Raw genomic sequence first — 23,311 nt, forward strand, 5'->3', positions numbered from 1 at the left:
AGAGGTCTGAACTCCAATTTGAGGAAATACCCCTGTGCTCCATCAGTACAGCATAACTCACCTTTGCCAAAAATTACACCCTAGTCCTAAGCATAAAACAAAATTAGGACCTGTAAAAAAAACATCCATCCATCTATCTATATAAAATAAAAGTACTTTTCAAGGTTATAAGTTTAAATCTGGGAACCCCCGGGATAGAGAAGCATTAAAGCTACCCGTTGATTAATCTCATCACTAAAGCAAGTAACAGACCAAACTCCTTTTTGCATCATTACACATTTATTTCTTTAGTAAAGACAGCATTAGCAGTGAACATCTAAACATTTTCACAGAACAATTTCCTTTCAGAAGATCATACCAAGACATTTACCAAGTTGATCAGTCAAACATGAACAAGAGCTATCAGTTGTGTTTAAAAAAAGAGAAGTGTTTCGGAGACAGGACAAGAATAAGAAGAGTTCATTTGGATTGTCTTGCATGGAGCAGCTTGTCCTGTCAGCACATTTGAGGTGAAGATCTTCATTTGTCCTCTTTAAATAGAAGCTGTGAAAAAAAAAGAAAGTTAGGTTTGTTCCATTATTGTAGAGTCAGGAACAGCTGCTTATTTGTGGCAAACCTGTGGTCAAGCAAAAGGATTCCCAAAAGCATCTCCAAAAGCCCCCGTGGAAACAGAAGACTGAGCAACAGTTGTCTGCAAAAGAAATGCATTTAATATCCAGGGATATTTTAACTAAAGCAGTTTTAAACTAGAGGTCTCACACCCTGGTCTTGAAAAATTTAATTCCTGCAAGTTTCAGATACACCCCTGCTCAAACACAGCTGAATCAAGTGTATGCCTCATTACTACAGTAGTCCTTTGCCAAACTTGATGCCATGCTGAAGAGGTAATTTAGTCATTTCAATTAGCTGTGATAGAGCAGGGGTGCATCTAAAATCTGCAGGACGGATGTAGTAGCGGTTTGTTACCATTGCTGCAGGGGGTGCTCCAAAAGGATTGGAATCTGGAGCACCAAAAGCTTGATCAAACATATCCTGACTTAGGCCTTGTCCCACTGTTGGCTCTGAGCTCTTAGGGACTGGAGCCGAAGAGAAGGCAGCATCAAGTAGGTTAGGAGTAAAACTTGGAGGTGGAGCTGCTGCAGAAGTTGGGTTTGGAGTATCTGAGATGAGAAATTTTTATTACTCAGCAAGTACTGAACAAAGCTAGCAAGGTTTGAATTGCATAAAGGCAGATTCTATGAAGGCATACCATAGCTAACAACTTTAAGACAAAACCTACCCCAGATTTTGGTTTTTATATAAGAAAAAAAAAAAAAAAAAAAAAACACACCTTTCATCTATGGGCTAAGATAAACTGACACTATGCATCTACACTTTCAATTTATTTGGAAAGTCTCCCTTGAAAAAGAGATTCCATGTTTAATCAATGGTCTATAAAAAAAAAAAAAACCTTGGGTTTCCGAATCTAAGCAGCTTGAGTTTTAAATGACAGAATACACCATCTGCATAAATATGATTAAAGATTTTGGGGAAAAAAAAAAAAAAAAGTGTTCTTTCATTCAAATTTTTAAAGTAGGAATAACTGATCTCTTTTCCATTTTAAATAAAAGGCAGATAGGTTTGTAAATGTTGGTAGCACAGGAAAGGGAGCAGTTAATTAATTAATCTGTGAGGCTTACCATTATTAGAAAGTGAGGATATCTGATTAATATCAAAGTCGTCATGGTCTGCAGCATCCTGAGCAAGACCGACTTTATTGGAAAAGTACTCATCAAATGCTCCTGCCTCCTTGTTAGGAGGTGGAGCAGAGCCTGGCGTGATCTCCCCTTTCCTTGCCGGGATGGCGGGAGGTTTGGCAAGCTGGAAGTTTTTGAACATGTCCTTTCCAGTTTTCTTCTCCTTATCTCCAAGGGGATCAAGAGCTGTGAAGGCACTGTTCTCCACTCGTGGTGGGGTCTCCTTAACTGGCGGCCTCGGAGGGGGGCGTGACGGACCATGTTCTCCCATTGCTTGGAAAGGATTGGATGCAGCAGGCTGAGTCCACTGGAGGTGAGGAGGAGAGAGGGGTGGGGTGCTGAACTGTGGTACCACCTGCGGCCCCCAGGCTGGGGGCTGCATGGGAACGCCAAAGGGGGTTTGTTGCGGAAAATTTGGTCTAGGGCCGGGAGCAGCCATTCCTGGCATGGGGAACATCCCCGGAGCTGCAGGAGAGGCACCCCACATGCCTATGGCAGGTACACCTGTTGCTGGTGGACCTAGTTGAAGATTCCCTGAATGTTCAAACCAGTAAAGGTTCAATTAAACACAAGTTGGAAAACATTTCATAAAAGATTGAAGTATAGAGATTTATTACCCAGAGCGGCTATGGTGGAAGGAGCAGTATTTGTGGGTGTATTGTTAAAAAGATCCACTTGAGATGTTTCAGAAGTAGCAGGAGCAGCAAACAGGTCAGCACCGAACAGGTCACTTGACCCAGACTAATAAGAGGAAGAGGAATATGTTTAAATATACACAGACAAAAAAACAAACAAGATTAGACCAAATTATAGGAACTTTTATAAACTAATTACAACTTGGCATGCTTATTATGAAATCCAAGTAACTGAATACCAATGTACACGCATGCTCTGACACTTACCAGTGCTCTTTAGTCACTCGAAGCATAAATAGGAAATAAAAAGGGTAAGAGCCAAGGGAAGTAAGAGTGGTTTTTCAGCAGCATAGTCAAAATGCAATAACCACCAGTGCAAGATCTACTTGTCATTTTGAGGCCTTGCACCTACATCCATGCAATCACCAACCTGACCTTGCAAAAACCAGTGAAGACCCCAAAACCAGGCATAGACGTTAGCACCCATCAACAAGCCAAACCCCATTTTCATGCATCCCAACTATAACTCAGCTGACTGTGTGATTTCACCTTTGCACTCCTTCGACCGCGTCCGGACTTAGAGCTCTGTGGAGGTGGGCTTATGACAACAGAGTCATTGCTATAAGTCGCCGGTACTCCTGGATGACCCGTTATCTCAGCGACAGGAGACGTTTTCAAACAAGAGTCCAAAAATGGGTTTTTGCTTGAGACTGCTTGTTGACATTCATTCCCATCCATCATTGTTATTGCATTCCCCTGTGTTATACTACCCCCTAGTGGCCACTGTCCATTGTTGAGAGCAAGCAGCATCGATTTGCTGGATAATATGTTTGTCTGATTGTTTTGAACATCTCCATTCAAACTATCAAAATTTGTCTTAATGGTGCTGCCAGCAGCAATGCTAAAGTTACCGGCAGGGGATGCATGTGCAGTGGTTTCAAAATTATTGGTTGGACTGGAAAGGGGGTCATCACCAAATGGATCACTTTCTGGAGCAGGAAAGAAGCCATAAGCTTGAGAATTTTTAGAATTTGTGGATGTTTCATAGTCTGGGCCAAGGGAGTTCAGAAAAGCCAGATCCTTTATGCAATTCTGGTTGCTGTCTACTCCAGCAGAAAAGTCCAGCAACAGAATGTCATTAGACTCCTGGTTAACGTGAGGGACAGTGAGAGAGAAGAGAGATCAATTAATCAGCTTGGGAAAAGAGTGCATATTAACAAAATGATCAATGAATCACACAGTGAGACACAGGTTATTCAAAGCTGCTGCCTGTGGAATATTTAAAGCAAATATGTGATCATTTGTGGCCACTTCAAACTTTCCAATTTTCTCATGTCACAAAAGCTTAAGTTGTGAAATGTTACACTGCATACAAAGTCTGAAATATCCACTCAGGGAAAGTAAAATATGGACCAAGCTGCAAGTCCTAGAAAAGTAGTGCCAGTTAAGATACAAATCTGGATTTTCAAACATATCTGGAGAATGTTTCGCAAAATTTCCAATTTATTCCTGTTTAAAGAGCAGGAGTTGCAGTGCCTTCATCCATGCCTGAAAATACACAAGTCTTTCAGAGCCAACAGCTTAGTAAAGTGCCACCCTGATGGCAAACAACTTATTTAATTTGGCTGTTATATTTGTGACTGAACAATCAGCTAAAAGTAGACATCCAGTAAACATTCATACAAGTTGAAAGAAACTACTTTAAAATAGACTTTTGCTTCGCTTCTGTAAATTTCACCAATTACCAAAATGAGTATGCACCAAAACATGCAGGGGTAAAAGTCAAATTCTACATGCAGCAGCTTTAACATCAAGATGAACATTGATTGGTAAAGGGTTACTTAATTCAATTCTTTACATAAAACATTTGATCTCCAAGGACGATTTTTTAGTGCTGTGCTTTAAGATTAAAAAGTGAGGGTTTGTGCTATAACCAAATACAGCCTATGCATTTTAGCCAGTTTAAAAAAAAAAAAAAAAAAGAAGTAGAACAGAATTTGTAGTAGATACCAATTTGATGAGTAATATCATAAACCTGTAATACAAAGGAAAACTCCAATTTGCTGTCCAGATAGAGATAATTATAAAACTTACATTTGGAGACCTGATGTCTGGAGGAGTTGTAATGTCTCCAAAAAGGTCATGCTGTTCCACTTGCTGGGTGGGGAAAAAAAAGATTAAATAAAAATCCTTTTAAAGCCATAAGTGAGGGGGGAATAAAACAAATAAATCCTACCTGGGCAGTTTTTGAACCACCATCTCCACTTTGCAAGGCACCTCCATTCTAAGAGGAATAAAAATAAAGTCAGAGTTAAACTTCCACCTAAAAAAAAAAAAAAAAAAAGCAGCTTTAGAATGCTTACCTCAACGCCTGTAGAGCCATTTTCAGCCTGCAAGCAGAATTACATTGTTAATGATTAGATTTCTTCCCCTAAATTATGCTGATGTATGCATGATTTGAGTGAAATGGCAGGAGGAGGATGTGATTTCCTGAGAGAACACAGAGAGGCACTGTTCGTTTTCAAGAGGTACATACAGTACAGATTGCGTCTTGGCAGCCTTGCCAGGTAAAGACAAACAGTCCCTCCCCCCCGCAATCAACAAAGAAATTCAGTCACTGCCCAAAATTTGAAGGGAGGGGAAGGAAATTACAGCTTAAGTCTAAATGCTACCTTCTGTGATGACTCTGCTTCTTTCGTCCTCATGTTAAAGATGACTTGGAAAAGATCTTTCAGGTCGATGACCAAGGGTTCAGCCTGCATGTTACCATAAAAGGCAAAGTGTCATTGTTGTGACTCTAAACTTACAGTCCCTTATTCATCTCACGTTACCTGTTGTGCCGTTTTTATAGCAAAGAACTGATGCTGTCCTTCAGCTCCGCATACATATCCAAACGCTCTGTTGTCAGTTACGTCTCTGGCAATGAAGGAAATCCTGTTCACCAAATGCTCATGTTCAATTACCTGAGAGAACAAAAACATGATCAAGATTTATCTGGAATGGAGGTAGTAATCCTGAACTTTTAACAGTAAACAAGACCCACTCCTGATTTCTCGTCAATGATCTTTAGACCCGACATGGAAATGTTGACCCAAATTCTCTGTTTGTGCTTGCCTTGGGACCGAGCCGCTACAGCCATCCCCTACAGTAAAACAGATGTTTCATTACAGGAAATTGTTCCAACGGTTTAAGGTTACACTTGATTTCCAACTGTTATGCTTTACCTTAAGTTTCATCATAGAATCCTGGCACATTTTATCTCCTCTGGCCTCTGGGACGTCATCAATGCCAATCAGCTTGGCTTTGTACCTCACGCCGTCCCCTTGAAACCTGCTCAAGAGATACTCATCTGTCTTCTCTTGAACTTGAGGGGAGTAAAAAAAAAAAAAACAAAAAAAAAAAACACTATCATTGATCTGCAAATTTACAAACACTTATGCACTTAGGTGTTTTAAGTTATGCATTTTGGCCAGACATTTCAGACTTTAATAAAGTTCTAAAATCTATTTAAATTTCACATTTGACCAAAACACATTGCATCATATTCACTATTAATAATCATGGTTCTTATTTGAATGCTTAGAGGAAGGATTATTTATTCTTTCACTATAAAGATACATAAAGTCATTGCTTATAAAAGCAGACATGAACCATTATAGACTACAGGAGTCAGCACAAAACTACCAAAGGTATCTAGCTAATCAAAATTTCCAGCATATTTATCGCACCATATAACACCAGGCCTGACTAAAATATGGTCCTTTCTTTGGAAAGGTGGTTAAGCCTATTTTAATACATTTGCCATATTGACATCCTCCCCACCAGATGGTGGCAGTAATGCATACCAGACACTTGTCTGCCTGCCACAAATAAACCCAAAAAGAAAACCATTTCAAACAAATTCAAAATTGATTTTGCTTGGAGAGAAAAAAAAAAAAAGAAAAAAAAAAGGAAAAGGCTGTGGCAGAAAATTAAAAAAACATTAGAATGTTGCATTAAAATTGGTATGACGCTTGTGATTTTTATTACAAAGCATATGACCACCTCACAGCACAAACTCATGGTTCATATATGCCACCTTTGCTTAGGAAAATTAAAGCTCAAGATCTATTAAAATTAAATTGCTGCATGGCTATTGGACAATTCTCAGAAAAAGTCATTGGTTCAGCTCATAAACAGTAGCCTGTTAGCTTGTAAACATTTTTAATAGCAGGCATTTATTGATGCTCAACATATAGCTCCAGCTCTTGGTTTGGAAATGCATTTTAATCTCAATTTTGATACAGAGGGTAAAGAAGAATGGCAGTAGCTTATTGTGTTCAATTAAAAAATGCCACCATTTACAGAAAAAGCAACACAAGATTTCAACTGGTGGTCAGATGTTAAAGTCCATCTTATCCCATGTTTTATAAGCCATTACGCTTCTAAGAACTGCTCTGCAAGCCATGCTTCTGAAGCGGACCAATACGGTTGCTGGAAGTGCAAAACAATATCACATTTACCTGGGAGACTTTTACAAGTTTGACAGAACAGTAGGCCAGGAAACAGTCAGCTTGTTTGGCTACCACCAACTTCTTGGTAAGACTAGAGCCTCGTGACTCAGGAAGGGCAGGTTAAAGAGCTTGGGAATGGGATATAACTCTGCAATGCATAGCAGAGTTAGCACACATCAGGTACACTAAAGGCAATCAGTATGGTTACAACAGTATCTTGTTTCTTAGCAGTGGTTGTGTTTTAAACTGTCTTAGTTGCTGGCTAGTCTGGAACGATTGCAAAATTCACATCTTTTAATCCCACATAATTAAAAGACAATCAGAGGCACGTTTGCGACTTTAGCCCTATTCCAACGGGGTTTATAATAGGATATATTTGGCCTGCTATTATTTGCCCAACACCAACGTCCTCTGATAATACTCAAATGTGAATAGTAATTAAATTGGAGTGATCAGGGCAGTTTTACCAGTCGCATAAGGAAAGATCCATAAATCACGTTATCCCAGCGTGAAAAGGCCATTTTGGACAACAGCATGCACATGTACATTCTGGATAAGTTGGATTATTCAAGAGTTATGGATGTAGTTTTCACACATTTGTAGTCTGTATGTCAGCGGCCTTCATCTCAAAATGATAATCCACTGCACCGAGAGAGATGTTGGGCAGTATGTAGCATTGAGATATCTGGCATCTTCAGTTATCCCATGAGAAATGCACGACAGGAGAAAGTGTTTAAATGTTTTGTCAAACTTGTAAAAGTGTCACAGGTAAATGTAATATTGTTCTGCATTCCCAAAACTGGTTTAGATCCTTAGGACTGAACTACAACTATGTCACCATAACATCCAGAACTAACCTTTCCGCTTCTCCTTTTTCAACAGGGTCTTGGGTGTGGTGGTCACAGGAGAGGAGGGCGGGTTGTCGGTGGTTGAGGGTGTGGAGGTTGGGTCAGCAGTTGCTGGTAAACCGTTTTCCACCTCTGTAGACATCATGTGTAGGTGTCCAACTTAACTGGACCAGCAACAATCTGAGGCAAAGCAGGCTGCAGCTCTGTTCTGGTGCAAAGATGTGAACGATGCTTTTGACTCTTAGCACCCACTCATGCTTCTTCTTTCCCCTGGAGTAAGAAAATTAAGTTGATTAGCCCAGTTAGGGGAAAAAAACAAAAAACACTGTTAAAGTCTTTTAGTCAAAAACTCCTGGTAAAATCTTAAACGACTGAAGAAAAAAAAAAAATTGTTGTAGTTGCAAACCATAATTTAAAAAGAGTTTAACTTATTGAAAATTACATGATGTACAATAAAAAGTTTTACAACCACATAAACAGCCAAGAGATGAACCATTATGAGCCATAAAACACTCACAAGACTGCACAAGATATTTTGACTCTGACCCTAAAATTCTAAACAGCTTTTTGCATTAAAAAAATAAAAATCCAAGTCCTTTTTGAGTTTATTTGCAAACTAATACAATCCATCAGGACACTAATGTTCTACCATTTCACAACCCCATCACATGATTAGGCATTCTACACAAAAAATAAAAGACATTCTTGCTAAAGAGTTTGCCAACATTGCTAATGTTGCCAAGTAAAGGCCTATCAATTTTCACTCAACACTAATCTCAGAGAAAAATGGCATAAATATGCAATACAGGAAATTACCCAATATTCAAATTGAGCCACAATCCTGTTTTTAAATTACAATGCCTCTAAACCATCTAGTGTATCAACCCAACATTATGAAATAATTACAATTAAATTCCCTTTGCTACAAAAAAAGAACCACACAACCAATAAAAAGACATCCAGCACAAATCCAGCTGTACCTAGTTACAGACATACCTTTAGGACCAACCTCAGAAGGAACACTAGTTAGAACAACGATGCAAAGAGCCTGTGACTACCGTTTAGCAGACCAAAGGTTGGAAATGGGCAAAGGTTGAGCAATTACCTAAGGTTAATCTTACGCTAGCAGAGCTAAAGATCTCGTGATGCCCAGCTAAGCAAGTACAAGAGGAAATTGGTGCACTTAGAATGACAGGTTGTCCACAGCCCTGTTATTTTTCAGCCTTGAAGGAGGAACGGCAGACTATCAAGCAGAGATAAGCTGGAAGCAGAGGAAATGAGACAGATATTGACAAAAGATGCATACCTGCAGGTCAGCAAATGTGCTACAGCTTGATGCCAGTAATTATCTGACAAATGAGCAACACCTGATCATACAAAGGGGAGGGTAGGCCTGATTTCAGACCCTCCCATAGGCCCTACTACTTTAAAGAAGACAAGCTGCATTTAGCAGTTCAAATGCCTTAAGTTACATTCAACCCATAACTTCTTGATAGGATTTCAATTGTGTGGCTTTTCACAAGAGCTACTGGTAATGTGTAAAACAATAAACTTTAACATTATCAGCTTGTGCGGGTGTTAAACACACCAAGTAACAGCATCCACTGGTGTGTTTACTTTATTCCCCATGTAAATCTCTGCAGGCCACTGACACATGTTGATTTGGTTGTGCTTGAGAGGAAAGTTAATGCTCCACCTGCATGAGCCTGACACATGATGTTCTAGTCCATCAGCTACAGCTGGGGCAGATGTCCCTCCAACTTTAGGAAGGCCTAATAAATCTGGTGTACTGTCAGCACTTCCCGGGTAGTTCCAAGTTACATTTTAACAAAGATCTCTAGAGATGCATGTTAGGATGACAAGTCTGGAGGTTTCTTAGCCGAACGCACTGGTGTCACAACTAAAACCTGACCACAGAGCACAATTGTGAATCTTTGTGTCAGCAGATTTAAAAGTAGTGCTGAGGGGCAGAAATGTCACAATGCAGGGCCGTCAGGAAACATAAACTTCAGCACATCTGGAGGAAATCAGGGAATGAGTCAGACTGCGAATGAATGAGATGGTGAAATACCACAGGGGCCACTGTGAACACAAAGGGCAGTCATTTCTAAAATGCTTTTAGAATTAAACAATGCAAAAATGCTTAAGGATTGCACATGGTTAAATATTTAGACTTCTTATCAAAAAGGTAAATTGTTTGGAGGGGTCTCATAGACAAGAGATTAAGAATTCATGTTTAGTCAGAATAAAACAATGGAATAGGTTAAGCATTTAATATAAGGTAAAAGAAGAAAAAGACTTTAACACCCATAACAATCGTCTCTATGAGTCTAAGGACTCATAAACATGTTACTGTGGTACTTAAAAAACAAAAAAACAATCTCTGTTGCTGCTGAGGCTCCGAACACACTAAAACAACTTGATGACGTACCTGTTCAAGCGCGCAGTGTGACAACTTTAGTTTTTTGCCGTCTCACCTCCACGGATCTGCAGCGCAAACGGGAGAAAAATGAAACCCAGCTTCGGACAAGGAGCAGGAGTCTGACTTTTTCTGCTAAATACCGTGGGCACAGGAGAGACTGCAGGCAGACAGCTCAGACTTTTAACTCTTCACTGACTGACTCACTGCAGTTTTAAAGGGCCAGAGGGGCGGTCACTAATAGAAAAGGCATTGGGGGAAAAAAATGCTTTCATAACGTCAAATAAAAATCGTGCAAAATTGGCAGTTAAAATATTAACAATAAGAAAGATTCAGTTGAAAATACTTTTTTTTTTTTATATCATATTGCATTTCTTAGCTTTGCAGAGTTTTGCATAGTTTGTAAAACGTATAGGGGAGTGATAAAAATGACTTATAAACAAATAAATGTATATACAATAAAAAATGCTTTAGTTGGGCTGTGCAGTGGGTTGCACTGCTGCCTTCAGCAAGAAGGTTGTGGATGTGATTCCCGGCCCGGGATCTTTCTGCATGGAGTTTGCATGTTCTCCCTGAGCATGGGTTCTCTCCGGGTACTCCGGCCTCCTCAAACAATCAAAAAACATGACTGTTAGGTTAATTGGCATCTCTAAATTCTCCTTAGGCGTGAGTGTGTGTGTGAATGGTTGTTTGTCCCCTTTGTCTCTGTTTTGCCCTGCCATGGACTGGCTACCTGTCCAGGGTGTAGCTCGCCTTTCACCCATTGATAGCTGCAGATAGGCACCAGCATGCCTCATGACCCTGTTTGGGATAAACATGACAGGAAATGGATGGTTAAGGTATTAATATTGGCTTTTTTTTTGTCTCACTGAGAAGCTGACTATTCTTGCAGTAAGCCGTTCATTGTTTTCATCAGGGAGACAACCTGGTGAGAGATATATTCTCAGTGGTAGCTGATTTTTAGTAACCTAATGGTAAAAGGCTTGTACTTATATAGCAATTTTAAGTAGGACTTCACCAAAACACTAACCACTACATTCAGTCATTCACCCATTCACTCACACTGATTGTGGCAAGCTACATTGTCTCTGTGTTGCCCTGTGATAGACTGGCGACCTGTCCAGGGTGTACCCTGCCTCTCGCCCGTAGACAGCTTGAGATAGGCACCAGCACCCCTCACGACCCTGCCTGGGATAAAGCGTGACAGAAATGGATGGATGCTTTAGTTTTTAATTGCCCTAGCCTGTGAGGAAGTGGTAACTACCAGAATTTAACCCTGTCCCCAGTATATAGAAAATCGTTCAGCAGATGCAACTGCAGAATTTTCCTCTTCTATCTTAATTGTATACTAAAAAAAAAATCTGCACATAAGGTTCAAAATATATATTAAAAAATAGCAGTTTCTGAATAGATTAAAAACGCCTTTTCTGTACACAAAACAGTAGAAGATAACTGACAAACACTATTTTAGATAACTTATAAACATGATACTAAAATGTCATTTTTAAAACAAATATCAAATAAAAATCTTTATATGCAAACCAGTGCCCAGTTTATAAGAGAGCGGAGACACTCTATACTAGTCATCCGGTGGATCGATCAGGAACCGGTGATGACAAGATATATGGGAGGACTTTTCCTCTTTAATGAAGAACATAGTATTTACCAGAAGGAAGAATTCAGAAATGATTTCTTAAAGTGATCTGAGCCTATGTCACTAGCTGCTACACAAGATAAATGTGCAACTATTTCCAAGAAAGCACTGGAGATCACCTTTAATGATTTAGTCTATTTTTATTCAAATGTATTTACTTTTATTACAAGTATATACTTGTATTTATGTCAGATGATAAGGGTTTGCAACCTGTAGTTATGTCCCAGCTGATAAAATATTTATGCCAGACAAAGCCATCCATCCATTTTCCATCACGCTCATCCCAAGCTGGGTCACAAGGGGTGCTGGCGCCTATCTCCAGCTGTCTACAGGGTACATCCTGGACAGGTCACCAGTCCATCGAAGGGCAACACAGAGACAAAGGAAGCCGGAGTACCTCTGCATGCTCACAGAGACAAAGACCCCAAGCTGGGAATCAAACCCAGAACCTTCATGCTGCAAGGCAGCAGTGCTATCCACTGCCCCACTGCCCGCCAGACAAAGCATGCCTATCCAAATGGCCTTGTGGATTAAGGAATGGTGCAGACCCGATTGCTGCACCCTTTTATTAAGCTCTCTCACCAGCAAATATAGCTAAAAAAAACTGAAAAAAAATATAACTCCTCCAAAAAAGGATCAAGACAGCATAGTGTTTTAAAAAAGACCTCAGTTTTTCTCCCTCTAGCTGTGTCCAAAATCTGGAGCAAAAGCAAATAAAATGGGAAGGTTGCAAAAGGTGAACGTTGAGACAGGCCAACAAAGGTGTTCAAGAATGAGGATGGAAATCTTAAAGCAGATCTGAATGTAAAACCTGCACTTAATACAATAATAAAATTTTGAAATAATTGCATTATCTCAGCTTGCAAGGTTTCAAGTTTGATTAAAATGACAAAGGAAATGTTTGAGGATAGGAAGTGTTTTAAAAGAATATCTCTCTGGGTTTTCATGCTTACCAAGGCTGAAACATTAGTAACAGCAACAAATGTGGCTTTGTCAAAGATGTGGTTTATTTTCTCATTGTCTCAAATAGCAGTTCAATGGTTGATGGTCAACGGAGAGGGCATTTTTAAATGTGTCCTTGTACCAGATACTAGATAAATGGAGGAAAAACCAAGGAGCTAGTGGTGGACTTTCGAGAAGCAGATCCACCCAGTGGACAAAGGTGAACATCCAGGGAATGGACATTGAGATGGTAGACTCTTATAAGTACCTAGGTGTTCATCTGATTGGACTCACAACACTGAGGCTGTGTATAAGAAAGGACAGATCAGACTCTTCCTGCTGAGGAGACAGAGGTATTCTGGAGTGCAGGGGGCGCTCCTAGAGACCTTCTCTGACTCTGTTGTGGCATCAGTCATCTTCTATGAAGCTGTCTGTTTGAGCAGTGGCTTACCTGTAGCTGAGAGAAAGCAGCTGGATAAGCTGATCAGGAAGGCAAGCTCTATGATTGGATGCCCTCTGGACTCAGTGCAGGAGGTGGGAAACAAAAGAAAATCTGTTGGATAATGTCTCCCATCCCATGCATGAGGTTGCATGGGCTGTTGCAGAGCTGGAGAGCTCCTTCAGTAAGAGACTGCTGCACCCCAAATGCATCAGGGAGCGTTATCACTGATCCTTCCTCCCAGCAGCTGTAAGACTCTAGAACCACCACTGTTCCCAACAACCTCAATAAGTTGTTACATTCATGTTGATTTTAGACAGTTTCTACCTTAGTCAGTTAAATAACATCTCTGATGTTGCTGCTTTTTTCAAATATCCATTACTGTAAAAATGTCTATAGCTGTATATTGGTTGTTTATTCTCCAGGTGCACAGTTTTATGTTGTTAAAACACTTTACAGTGGCGTATTTCATTTGTTTATTTTTTATCTCTTCACAATTAATTTATTCTTATACATTTTCTAGGCTCCACATTTGTGTGAAAATTTTTTTCTGTAATCTTTTTGCTGCAGTGAACACCAGAATTTCCCCATTGTGGGAATATTCTATTCTATTTCTATTTTATAAAGTAGCTGGTGAAAGACATGCTTAGAACAAGCAAAATATGTCATCTTACTCTATTACCAAACAAGCATTTCTGAAATATTGAATACCTTCAGTTCTTAGAGGATAAAGTGAACTGCTGGATCCCAGCAACATAAAATGGCCAAGATATAAACATATAGAAAGACTAGTTTAAAACTTTAAGCCAGGTGAAGATCAGGAAGGAGACCTGCCATTATCCAGCTTTACTACAAACACAGGATTTCAGAGCAAAGGGTTCATCAGATGAAACACCAAAAACGCACCTCGAAGGGAAATCACTAAAAAAACTAAAGGTGGAGCAATACCCAAGCCTCATTCTTCACTTAGTCGAGTCTAATCTCAGAATCAGAAAATGCTTTTTCGGTAAGTAATATTTTAACTCATACAATGAATTGGTCTTACTGGTAAGATGCAAACAATAGACAACAAATAAGCACAGGAATACAGAAAAATTGGAATCAACAATTGCTAGTTGAAAATGAAGAGCACCATGACAATTAATAAACAACATAAATAGAATTCAATTAAACTGAATATCAAACAAAAGTGCTGAGGTGATCTTATTTGTTTATATCTTTAATATAAAGCTGAAGAAATTAGAATATGTAATAAAATGATGGAAATTCCTCAAAAAGTAAAGAAAAAGGCATTAAAGTGCATAGTTTGTCACAGACATTGAATCACTATTGTTTACTTGCATCAGGCTTAACTGGACCAGTTTACACAGCAGGAATGGAGGATCTTCTTTCTCTTTACTGAGATCTCTGGTTTATATTTTTTAAACCAGATTTCCATAGAAACAGACTAGAGATTACAAGGTAAAACAAAGAGCAATTCAGAAGCCTTCACAAGGACAACAACATGACATTTTCCTGGGCCTCATTCTGGAGACAGGGCTGGGGCTGGAGCTCTTTGGCATGTGCCTTGTGGCCAGTTTACTCCTTGTAGGACCCCTGTCGTCCTTTTTAGGGGACATCCATGAAAAAAGGGAAACAACAGTTACACATTGAGGGGCTTGATTGTAAGAAATGCCTCCAAAGTCTTTAAATTAAGTGGATCATACTCCTCTTCTCCGTTTCCCTGACACCTCCTCTAGTGGGAAGCCCAAGATAATCTGCAGAAAACATTTTACTCTTAGATAATAATGCCTTAGATAAAGAAATACATTAAAATTGAAGTGTGAAACAGAGGAAAACGTATTTCAGATCAAGTAAAACTAGTGATTAGTCCAGCATTATATTCACAAAAACAAAGTCCACACAGGTCTATATATGCAGAATGTTTCCAATCTAAACCAAAGCATGAACACTTGGGGGGTCACCTGGACATGACTCATTCATCACCCAGGCCACAGTCAAAGAGGCAGTCAAAAAGATCCACAAAGGCAAGGCTTTGGGGATGGATGAACATCTTGGTCAGTCTACCTTCATCTATGGTCATAAAATATTATGTTATGGTAAATGGTCTATGACTATATGGCAATTTTTCAAGTCAGGAGACTTGACCAAAGCGCCTTACACTAAATTCAATTATTCACCCAATTCATGCAAACATGGTGGATAGACATCATAATTAAAGATAGGGTGAAGTGTCTTGCCCAATAACACAATGACATTCAATGTTAGAGCTGGGGTTTGAACTGACGACCCTTCGGTTGTAGGGCAAACTCCAGCATCCATGTTGCCACAAAAAAATAGAGGCCATTACAAGTTACAAGCATCTGAAATTCTCTTCCTTTGATGTGTGGCACTAGTGAAGGAATCAGCTCTCCAGTAGGGGCTCGGAGTACAAGCATTGCTTTACCACATGAAGATGAGAAGCAAAGCTGGCTTTGGAATCTGTGTCGGATGCCTCCTGGACGCCTCCCTGAGGAGGTGTCTCATGCTAGTGTTACAATAAGGAGGCCCAGAAAGCTGCCCAGGACCGCTTGGATGAACTTTTCTTTGCTGTCCTTGAAGCAACATGGGTTTCCCCTAGAGGAGCTCGAGGAGGTGTCTAGGGAGAGGGAAATCTGGACATCTTTGTTGAGACTGCTGCACCCCCATCCCAACCCCGACAAAAGCTGAAGATGACAATGACAGCATGTATTATTTAAAATTGCTGCTGTAATGAATTTTCTCATTGTTAGAATATATCCATCATATAATGTTTTTCAGTAATATTTTATTGGGTCTTGGTGTGTTAAACTAAAATGATTAAATAACATAATTGATACTAAAGTAAATTATGAGAACAGCAGTTTAAAGACAAACAACAGTAGACCTTTAAAGCATAAATATCTCAAAACAGTGTCCCAGGGCTTTACTAGAACAGCTGTAAATAAGATTTATACCTAAACTAAGCCTCACTTAAATCAAATTGTGAAAAGGAACAATGAGCGGAGACTAGGAGACTACAAGCAAAGAACTAAAGCACTCCTCCTGCCAACGCAGCAGATTTTTTAAAGACCAGGCTTGACATTTCCTCTGCCATGTACTAATCCAGCTGCAGTTGCAGTAAACTGATTGCCGTAAGCAGCCTATCATCTTCCTTTGTATGAATGCTTTTGATGTCAGCCTGGGATTCTGTAATGACGGTTTTTATATTTGCTGCTCTAAGCAGTCAGTAGCCGTTGTGATTTTCCCAGGAAGAAAAGCTGCAACTTGCAGGAAGAGATTCTGATTTCTGTTTGCAGAAACATTAGTGGATGCTTGTTTTTGGATAATTATAAGACAAAATGGGATATTAGTATTAACTGAGACTGGCGCAGTGCAACGACCGAGAACTTGAAGGTACTCAACGCTAGAAATGTTTGGAACCCAAAATGGAAATTAAACGGATGTTGCTGTAAGCAATGACATCTACATTGACATCCTTGATGATGTCAGTCTGGCTCTTTCTTCTGCAGTGGTAGTTTTCACTTCTGTAAACCTGTATGTTGTCATTCAACTGAGAAACCTTATTATCCTGGTGATTAAATTATAGTTTCTGTGGAAACACATTTGGTTTTTTAAGAGATGATTGGGAAAGTAGTTGCAGTTTTTCTATTAAACATCTAAATAATCTATAAAGGCAAAAACAAAAATAGATGATTAAATAATATTAATTTATTTATTGTTTGTCATTATCCTTTACAAGATCACTGGTGTACATTGACATTTGGAGAAGAAATGGGCCCAAATCCTCCACTGTATGTAATAGGGGCAAACAGGTGAGGCTTGTAGTTGGGACAGTGAGGGAGAAAGCCTCCAAAAGAGCTGACTGCTATGTAAATAGGGTCTAATAGTTGTTATGGAAAGTTGGCAATGATGAAATACCACATTTTTATAACAATCAGAGGATTTACTTAACTTACCATCTCCTTAGTGCCAAGATTGTAAAAAGAGCAGTTTGGGGCCTGGTCCCGTCTTGTTTCCTACAGCTCCAGTTACTTGAAACTATACACTTCTTGATCTGACAGGTAATACAGTATGTGGAAGTTTCAGAAAGGAGCTATGATCCTCTAACCTTCTTCTGACTTAGGTGAACAGCTTTTTGATTTGTCTTTCCCATTTTGTGGAGTAAAAATAGGAGAAATAGGCTTTAGGTTGACATTAGACTATGTAAATTACACTATGTATTACACTATGTAAACATGAAGCTACAGGTCACCAATTAATTAACCTTAATTTAAAGAATAAATAAGAATACAAATAATAAAATCACCTTAAAATTGTTGACGTCTACAGAGACAACTTCATTGAGATCCACAGTTGAAATTAAGTATGTAATTTTGAATTAGTACTTTGAATCTGTTCTTTTTCTCCACATCTGTGGTAACACCTATTTAAATCTTTCATATATCTCACAGTCTGTATAAAGGTATTGGGAGATCTTTTGATTATCTCATTTCTAGCCTTTATGGTAGGGATATTTACTGTTTCTCTTTGTTCTGTAAGTTGGAAGACAGCGAAAAATGAGTGGGGCAAAGGACAGGAAGGATGTGTTTCCTGCTTTGCACCCTTAGTTTAGCTGACAGAAGCTGGATTTTTGAAGATGAGTCTCTGTTAAGTGAGATTACTGATGATGCTGGAGTCTGTCTTTCCCTATCTGTGACAAATCAGCCATAAGAAAAATGTTTCCATAACTGGTTATATTATTATGTGAAGCTTAATTAAAGACATTTCCATATTGCTGATGGAAAAATAAAGAAACATTTGGACAATACTGATTAAAAGATTTTTAACTCCACTTCTGTATATCATCATCATATATAAGCTGCAGTGGATTTAAGATATACATAATTTCTTAGACATTACATCTTTTCCAGTCTGAGGTCAAATTAAATCATAGCCTGAAAAGCAGGCCCGGGTTTTTGGTTCCAATATTAAACAATTTGTTGGCTATGCTCTTTATGACATACATATTTAACTCTGCATGGCAAATTAGTGTTGTTGTCAAGATAACACCCAAAAAGACCAAGTAGTAGAGACAAAGACAAGGCCAAGACCAACACAAGACCATCTGTACTCCTTAATCTCGGTTGGTGCGGTCTTGACTACAATACTATGACAAGCATTTAGAACCACTTGGTTATCTCTTAATAATCACTGGAAAATGTTTATTGTCATTAAAGCAACTGCAAATTTTATTCAGCATTTCCCATCCTGGAACTTAGATTTCTTATATCCTTGGTGCTGAGATTGAAGCCTTTGGAAAGGTCTTCTTACCATAACACTAATATTTGGGGGCATATGACTTTGCATCAGATTTATATCTGGAGTGGGCGAGCCCATCGAAAATGATAATATAATTTTTTATCAAAAAAAATATGTTGGTGAGCAGAGGTGACAAAAGTATTAACGTTTATCACTCAAGTAGAGTATAAATCCAACTTTTTAAAAACATTTAGTATAGACTTAAGCTTTTTACTGAAGTAAAACTGTAAAAGTAAAATTTTTAAAACTACTTAAACTATAAAAGTAAAAGTAATGTGGGAAAATGTTTTTACAGATTGTTATTGCACTACCCTATAAAAGGAAATTTGTTCTAAAATTCTGGATAACTTTGTTATACTCAATATTCTTAGTTTTTTAACTAATGGTAACTATGTTAAATTTAACTTAGCATCATCTGAAAAAAAATATTTATTTTGGTATGTGGTGGACAACAAGTTGGTGCAGTACCGAGTCCAACCATAATGGAATTATCTGGATTAAACAAAATACTCTGATGATTTTTATTTATTTTTGTAAAATACCAACAGAAAACAAAACTGAGCCTATTTTTAAAATGTAATGGGCAGAAAGTAGAGATAATTGCAAAAAAAATAAAAAAGGAACGATTAGAAGTAAAAAGTGGTCTAAAAAAATAATTACTCCAGTAAAGCATAGATAGCTAAAATTTCTATTTAAGTAAGGCAACAAAGTATTTATAGTTTGTTACTTGACACCTCTGGTGGTAAGACTAATAAGTCAGTAATGCTGCTGTGAATGAGGGGGCTTAACTGTGGGGAGGGTTTGGTCATGTACTGTTAAACAGGTTTAAGAAGACTTTATTCTTTCATTAATGATTACATCAAAAGCACATTCTTTCAAGTTTTACTGTGGTTCAAAAGGTTTGTTGGCTTCCATTCATAAATCCAACCTTTAAGAGAAGAAAAAAAAAAAAAAACTCATCAGAAGGTTCATTTCTTTGATGAAATGCTGAGAAGTTCATAAGATTCATCTTTTCCTCTGTGTATGAAAGGAAGGCCAGCCACACAATGTTAACTTCAAGCTTTTAGGGCGTGAATTCTGGAACTCTCTGCCACCACAGCCAGAAGCTAAAATAATCACTTCTCCCCGGGCTATAATTGAGGTAGACATTTTTTTTTTCTACTGCGTTAACTTCAACTCACAGGACAAAAAGAATAAGGGGGGGGAAGCACAAAACTGAGCAGTGCTACAAGTGACATATTGTTCTGGATATGGCACTCCTGTTAAAAACAAAATGAACTTGTGCTCAAAGTGTCTCTGCAAACTCCCGACCTTCTTCTGAAAAACAGGAAGTCTTTCTAGTCAGGAAAAACATTGGCCAAGAACCGTACCTACCCCATGGTTTCCTGACAAAGTAGTGAGGAAACTGCCGAAACTTAAAAAAGTGGTGACCTCAGCACATATTTGTGCTATTTCACTTGGCTATGACCACATACCCCCCAAACTACCCCAACTCCTCTCACAAATGTATTTGATAATCACAGCAAAGCAGCCCCTAGACTCTATTTGGACCCATCAGGGAGTGCTGTGGATGTTTATTTAAGTCAGCAGGAAAATACTTGTCAGCCTGCTGAATAATGTGGATTTTATCATCAGTTTTTTGTTTTCTCAGAGGGAAGCAGAGGCTTTTGCCAAACTCCCAGTACTACCAAGATTATTTTTTCAACAAGGTTGCAATTTTTATTATAATTTAGCCTGTTTATAAATGTAAGACTCCTTATAGATCTGCACAATAAAATGTCCTGTACTCATTAATTATCAAGACACACTTTACTCTGGTATTTATGTACCGCAGTCTCAGCAAAATCTTCTTAGATCACATGACAGGTCAGTGAGTGCAACAGTTGAAACTTCCTGTACCTTGTGCAAGGCTTGGTTTAATATTTTAAACAGAGAGAAAAGAAGACTTTTAACGAGGTTGATTCTAAAATCTGTGTTTTGTATGATGAAACTGCTGCAGATTACACTTTTGTACAACATGGAAACCAAAATATGTCACCAGAGCTCTCTTAAGCATTAGCTTTGATGTTCACTGCTCAATGTTACCCTCCTGTGGGCAAGTACTTACATTACAGCATCATGATTTCTAACGAGTTCAAAAGATCTTTCAAGATAATTATAGTTCTGGTATCAGAGGACTGGGATTTGTTTAGCATCTGTAGTCAATATCTACATTTTGCATGTTGACCCTGATGCACCATGACCCCATTATGCCTTAGAATTTCAACATTTAAAAAGAGAGAGAGTGAGTGAAAGAACTAAAAAAACAAAAACATCAAATATTTGCTAGCTTTACTCGGGACATGCTTGTAGGTTGCAAAATCCAGGAAATTAATAAAGCAACAGATTTTTCCCAAAAGTAAACAAAAAAAAAGATAAACAAAAAAGTTATTATTTTTGTATTAAAAAAAATCACATGCACGTAAGTATTATTCAATATATTTATGTTTCAGTAAAAATAATGACTGTTTGTAGCTTCCAATATCCTTGAGGCAAAACCAAAAAAGAAATCTAAGTGAAAGATATATTATACACCTTACATAAGCATATTCTTAATAACTGCTCTGACTAAACAATTAGAGAAAAGGGAGGATAATGAAAAGCATGTCAAAGCACAGTGTTAGGATCTAAAAATCATTAGCTTTCAACATCTCACATCAGATGGTCAAGTCCATAAGAGATACTGGTAATGAGATAATTCAGATTTAAATGTTAGCTATAGGTTTGCCACCGATCAGGACACTGAGGACACTGGATAAATACTGATATCACTGAAAGGAACAGTCAAAGTCCAAACCTGTATTGTAAAACAATCAATAATATTTGTCTGGACTTGGAAACTGTTTTTCACAGAAACTCTCCATCCAATTCAACTATATTTAAAATAATATGTGTACAAAGACTGGGGCTATAACACTTTGCAGCTGTGATTACAATGTTCACTTTTAAGGGAAGAAAATAAACACATGCCACTTTTCTATTTCATTTCAAAAATTAAAAATAAATCATATATAAGTTTTGTCATTCTACATTTAATATGACTAAACTATGAGGTATTAATTCAAATTCAGGCCTGAAGTTGTATGGGTGTTATATTACAGCTTATATTAGGGTTTATGGTTTGTTTTATATTTTTGACCTTGGGACTTAATATTGCTTAAAATCTTTGTGTTTTTAAGAGTAGAGATTAGTCTTTGTTTTCTATAAATAAAATTGCGTTCATTTGTACAAAGAAAGTGCAAGAACAAACATGATTCAACAACCTTATCAAAAAAAAATGTTTTTGTTAACATGATAGATTTTTTTTTTTTTTTTTAGCAGAATAAGCTACTTTGGGGATTTCCAAACACTAAATAAACAATGCTGCACATGGCATCCAAACTATTGATTGTGACAATAACGTCCCAAAGCTAGTATAATGATTAACAGGAAGACAGTTTAAAGAGGTCCGTGTTTCTCTTTGGTGTTTTCAAATGTTCACAATGATAACTGCCAGGGAGCTCCTGCTGAGCCTCAGCACCCTGTGTCTAACTCTGACACTTTTTGATGGAGGATTGTATGTATACTTTTTTAAAGATGTTTCATTGGCATATAACATTTTTTGTTATTATTATTATACAAGCAATTCTATAAAGTCTGATAGAATTTTATGTTTACTCATCAGGGCAGAAGTGCTTCCTGAACCTCCTGCTGTGAACTGCAAGTGGAGCCTGTGGTCAGAATGGAGTTCTTGTGATCCTTGCACTAAAACCAGAGTAAGTCTTCAGGCAGACAAAGCATTTATGACTTGCCAAATAAAATGAGTTTTTCCCTCAGAGTCAGCATTTTGCAGCATCATGTACTTTTTTTATGTCTACCTGCAAAGATTTGATGAAGCCTTTTTAATATCTTTGATCTTCAGAGGCGTTCACGAGACATAGAGGTGTTTGGCCAGTTTGGTGGGGACCCCTGCATGGGATCAATAGGTGACAGAGAATTCTGCCAAACCTCAGACCTATGCGAGCAGCCAACTTCTCTTTGCAATATCGCTCAGTTTCAGTGCACTACAGGTACTAAAGAAAGTCACCAACATTGTTAATCTATGGTTTGTTTCTCTCAGTCCAATCAGTCTAACCTGCATCTGTGTGCAGAGCTGAATACATGCATCAGTAAAAGATTGGAATGCAATGGAGACTATGACTGTGAAGATGGGTCAGATGAGCATGGCTGCAGTTACGTATATCGTAAACCCTGTGGAAATTCTGACTTTGAAACTAACGAGCAAGCCAGGACAGCAGGATATGGGTAAGCATTGTAAAATATATTCTGATCTAATCAGTTAAACAAAACAGTTTATTAGTAACATTAAAAAGGTACATTGCATTAAAGTCACTGTCCAGAAAACAAAACTAAACAGCAGATTGATTTTGGTTTAAACAAATTTGTGACATAATAACTGACCATTTTGTGTAAAATATGCTTGGTATTGCTATTTTTTTTTAACCAACAGCCATTTATGGATGCGTACATTTAATGAGGTCAGAAATACTTACTGCTTTGCTGACAAATTATTCTTATTAGACACAGTGAATTTCAACATAGAAGAAGGATACAGAAGCAATTAAGATTGACACACGATTTTCAACATAATTTAAGAAAAATCAAGACTTCCTAGATTTTGTATTGATAAATAGAGTGAATGTCAGAATCAGAAATACTTTAATAATCCCGGAGGGAAATGACTTTTGTTAGACGCTCCAGTTACAGTTTTATATATATATATATATATATATATATATATATATATA

The 23,311-nt window shown here is 38.1% G+C and overlaps 2 protein-coding genes across 4 annotated transcripts in view; one reads left to right on the forward strand and one right to left on the reverse strand.

The window, feature by feature from the left end:
• Window positions 1–270: 270 nt before the first annotated feature.
• On the reverse strand, window positions 271–10,327 carry dab2 (Dab, mitogen-responsive phosphoprotein, homolog 2 (Drosophila)). Of its 3 annotated transcripts, none has more exons than XM_015388384.1 (15): window positions 10,144–10,327; window positions 7,722–7,982; window positions 5,596–5,735; window positions 5,415–5,513; window positions 5,203–5,334; window positions 5,044–5,127; window positions 4,735–4,761; window positions 4,608–4,655; window positions 4,466–4,528; window positions 2,921–3,517; window positions 2,354–2,477; window positions 1,680–2,270; window positions 967–1,160; window positions 617–691; window positions 271–543 (listed from the first exon to the last, which is right to left on the reverse strand). In XM_015388384.1, exons 2-14 carry the CDS (start codon window positions 7,855–7,857, stop codon window positions 623–625), a joined length of 2,304 nt encoding a protein of 767 aa, XP_015243870.1. In that variant the 5' UTR covers window positions 7,858–7,982; window positions 10,144–10,327; the 3' UTR covers window positions 271–543; window positions 617–622. The 3 variants fall into 3 exon arrangements, with proteins under 3 accessions (XP_015243870.1, XP_015243871.1, XP_015243872.1); XM_015388385.1 differs by lacking the exon at window positions 10,144–10,327 and adding an exon at window positions 8,709–8,733; XM_015388386.1 differs by lacking the exon at window positions 2,921–3,517.
• Window positions 10,328–21,999: 11,672 nt separating this feature from the next.
• c9 (complement component 9) overlaps window positions 22,000–23,311 on the forward strand; it is a 7,973-nt gene continuing 6,661 nt past the window's right edge. Inside the window, exons 1-4 of the mRNA XM_015388362.1 lie at window positions 22,000–22,080; window positions 22,189–22,279; window positions 22,426–22,573; window positions 22,655–22,808. Coding sequence (XP_015243848.1) covers window positions 22,007–22,080; window positions 22,189–22,279; window positions 22,426–22,573; window positions 22,655–22,808 — 467 coding nt within the window. The 5' untranslated portion in view covers window positions 22,000–22,006. The remainder of the gene's footprint in view (window positions 22,081–22,188; window positions 22,280–22,425; window positions 22,574–22,654; window positions 22,809–23,311) is intronic.

Source organism: Cyprinodon variegatus, unplaced genomic scaffold (genome assembly GCF_000732505.1).
Source record: "Cyprinodon variegatus isolate N-32 unplaced genomic scaffold, C_variegatus-1.0 Scaffold421, whole genome shotgun sequence".
In the NCBI taxonomy this organism is placed as follows: domain Eukaryota; kingdom Metazoa; phylum Chordata; class Actinopteri; order Cyprinodontiformes; family Cyprinodontidae; genus Cyprinodon; species Cyprinodon variegatus.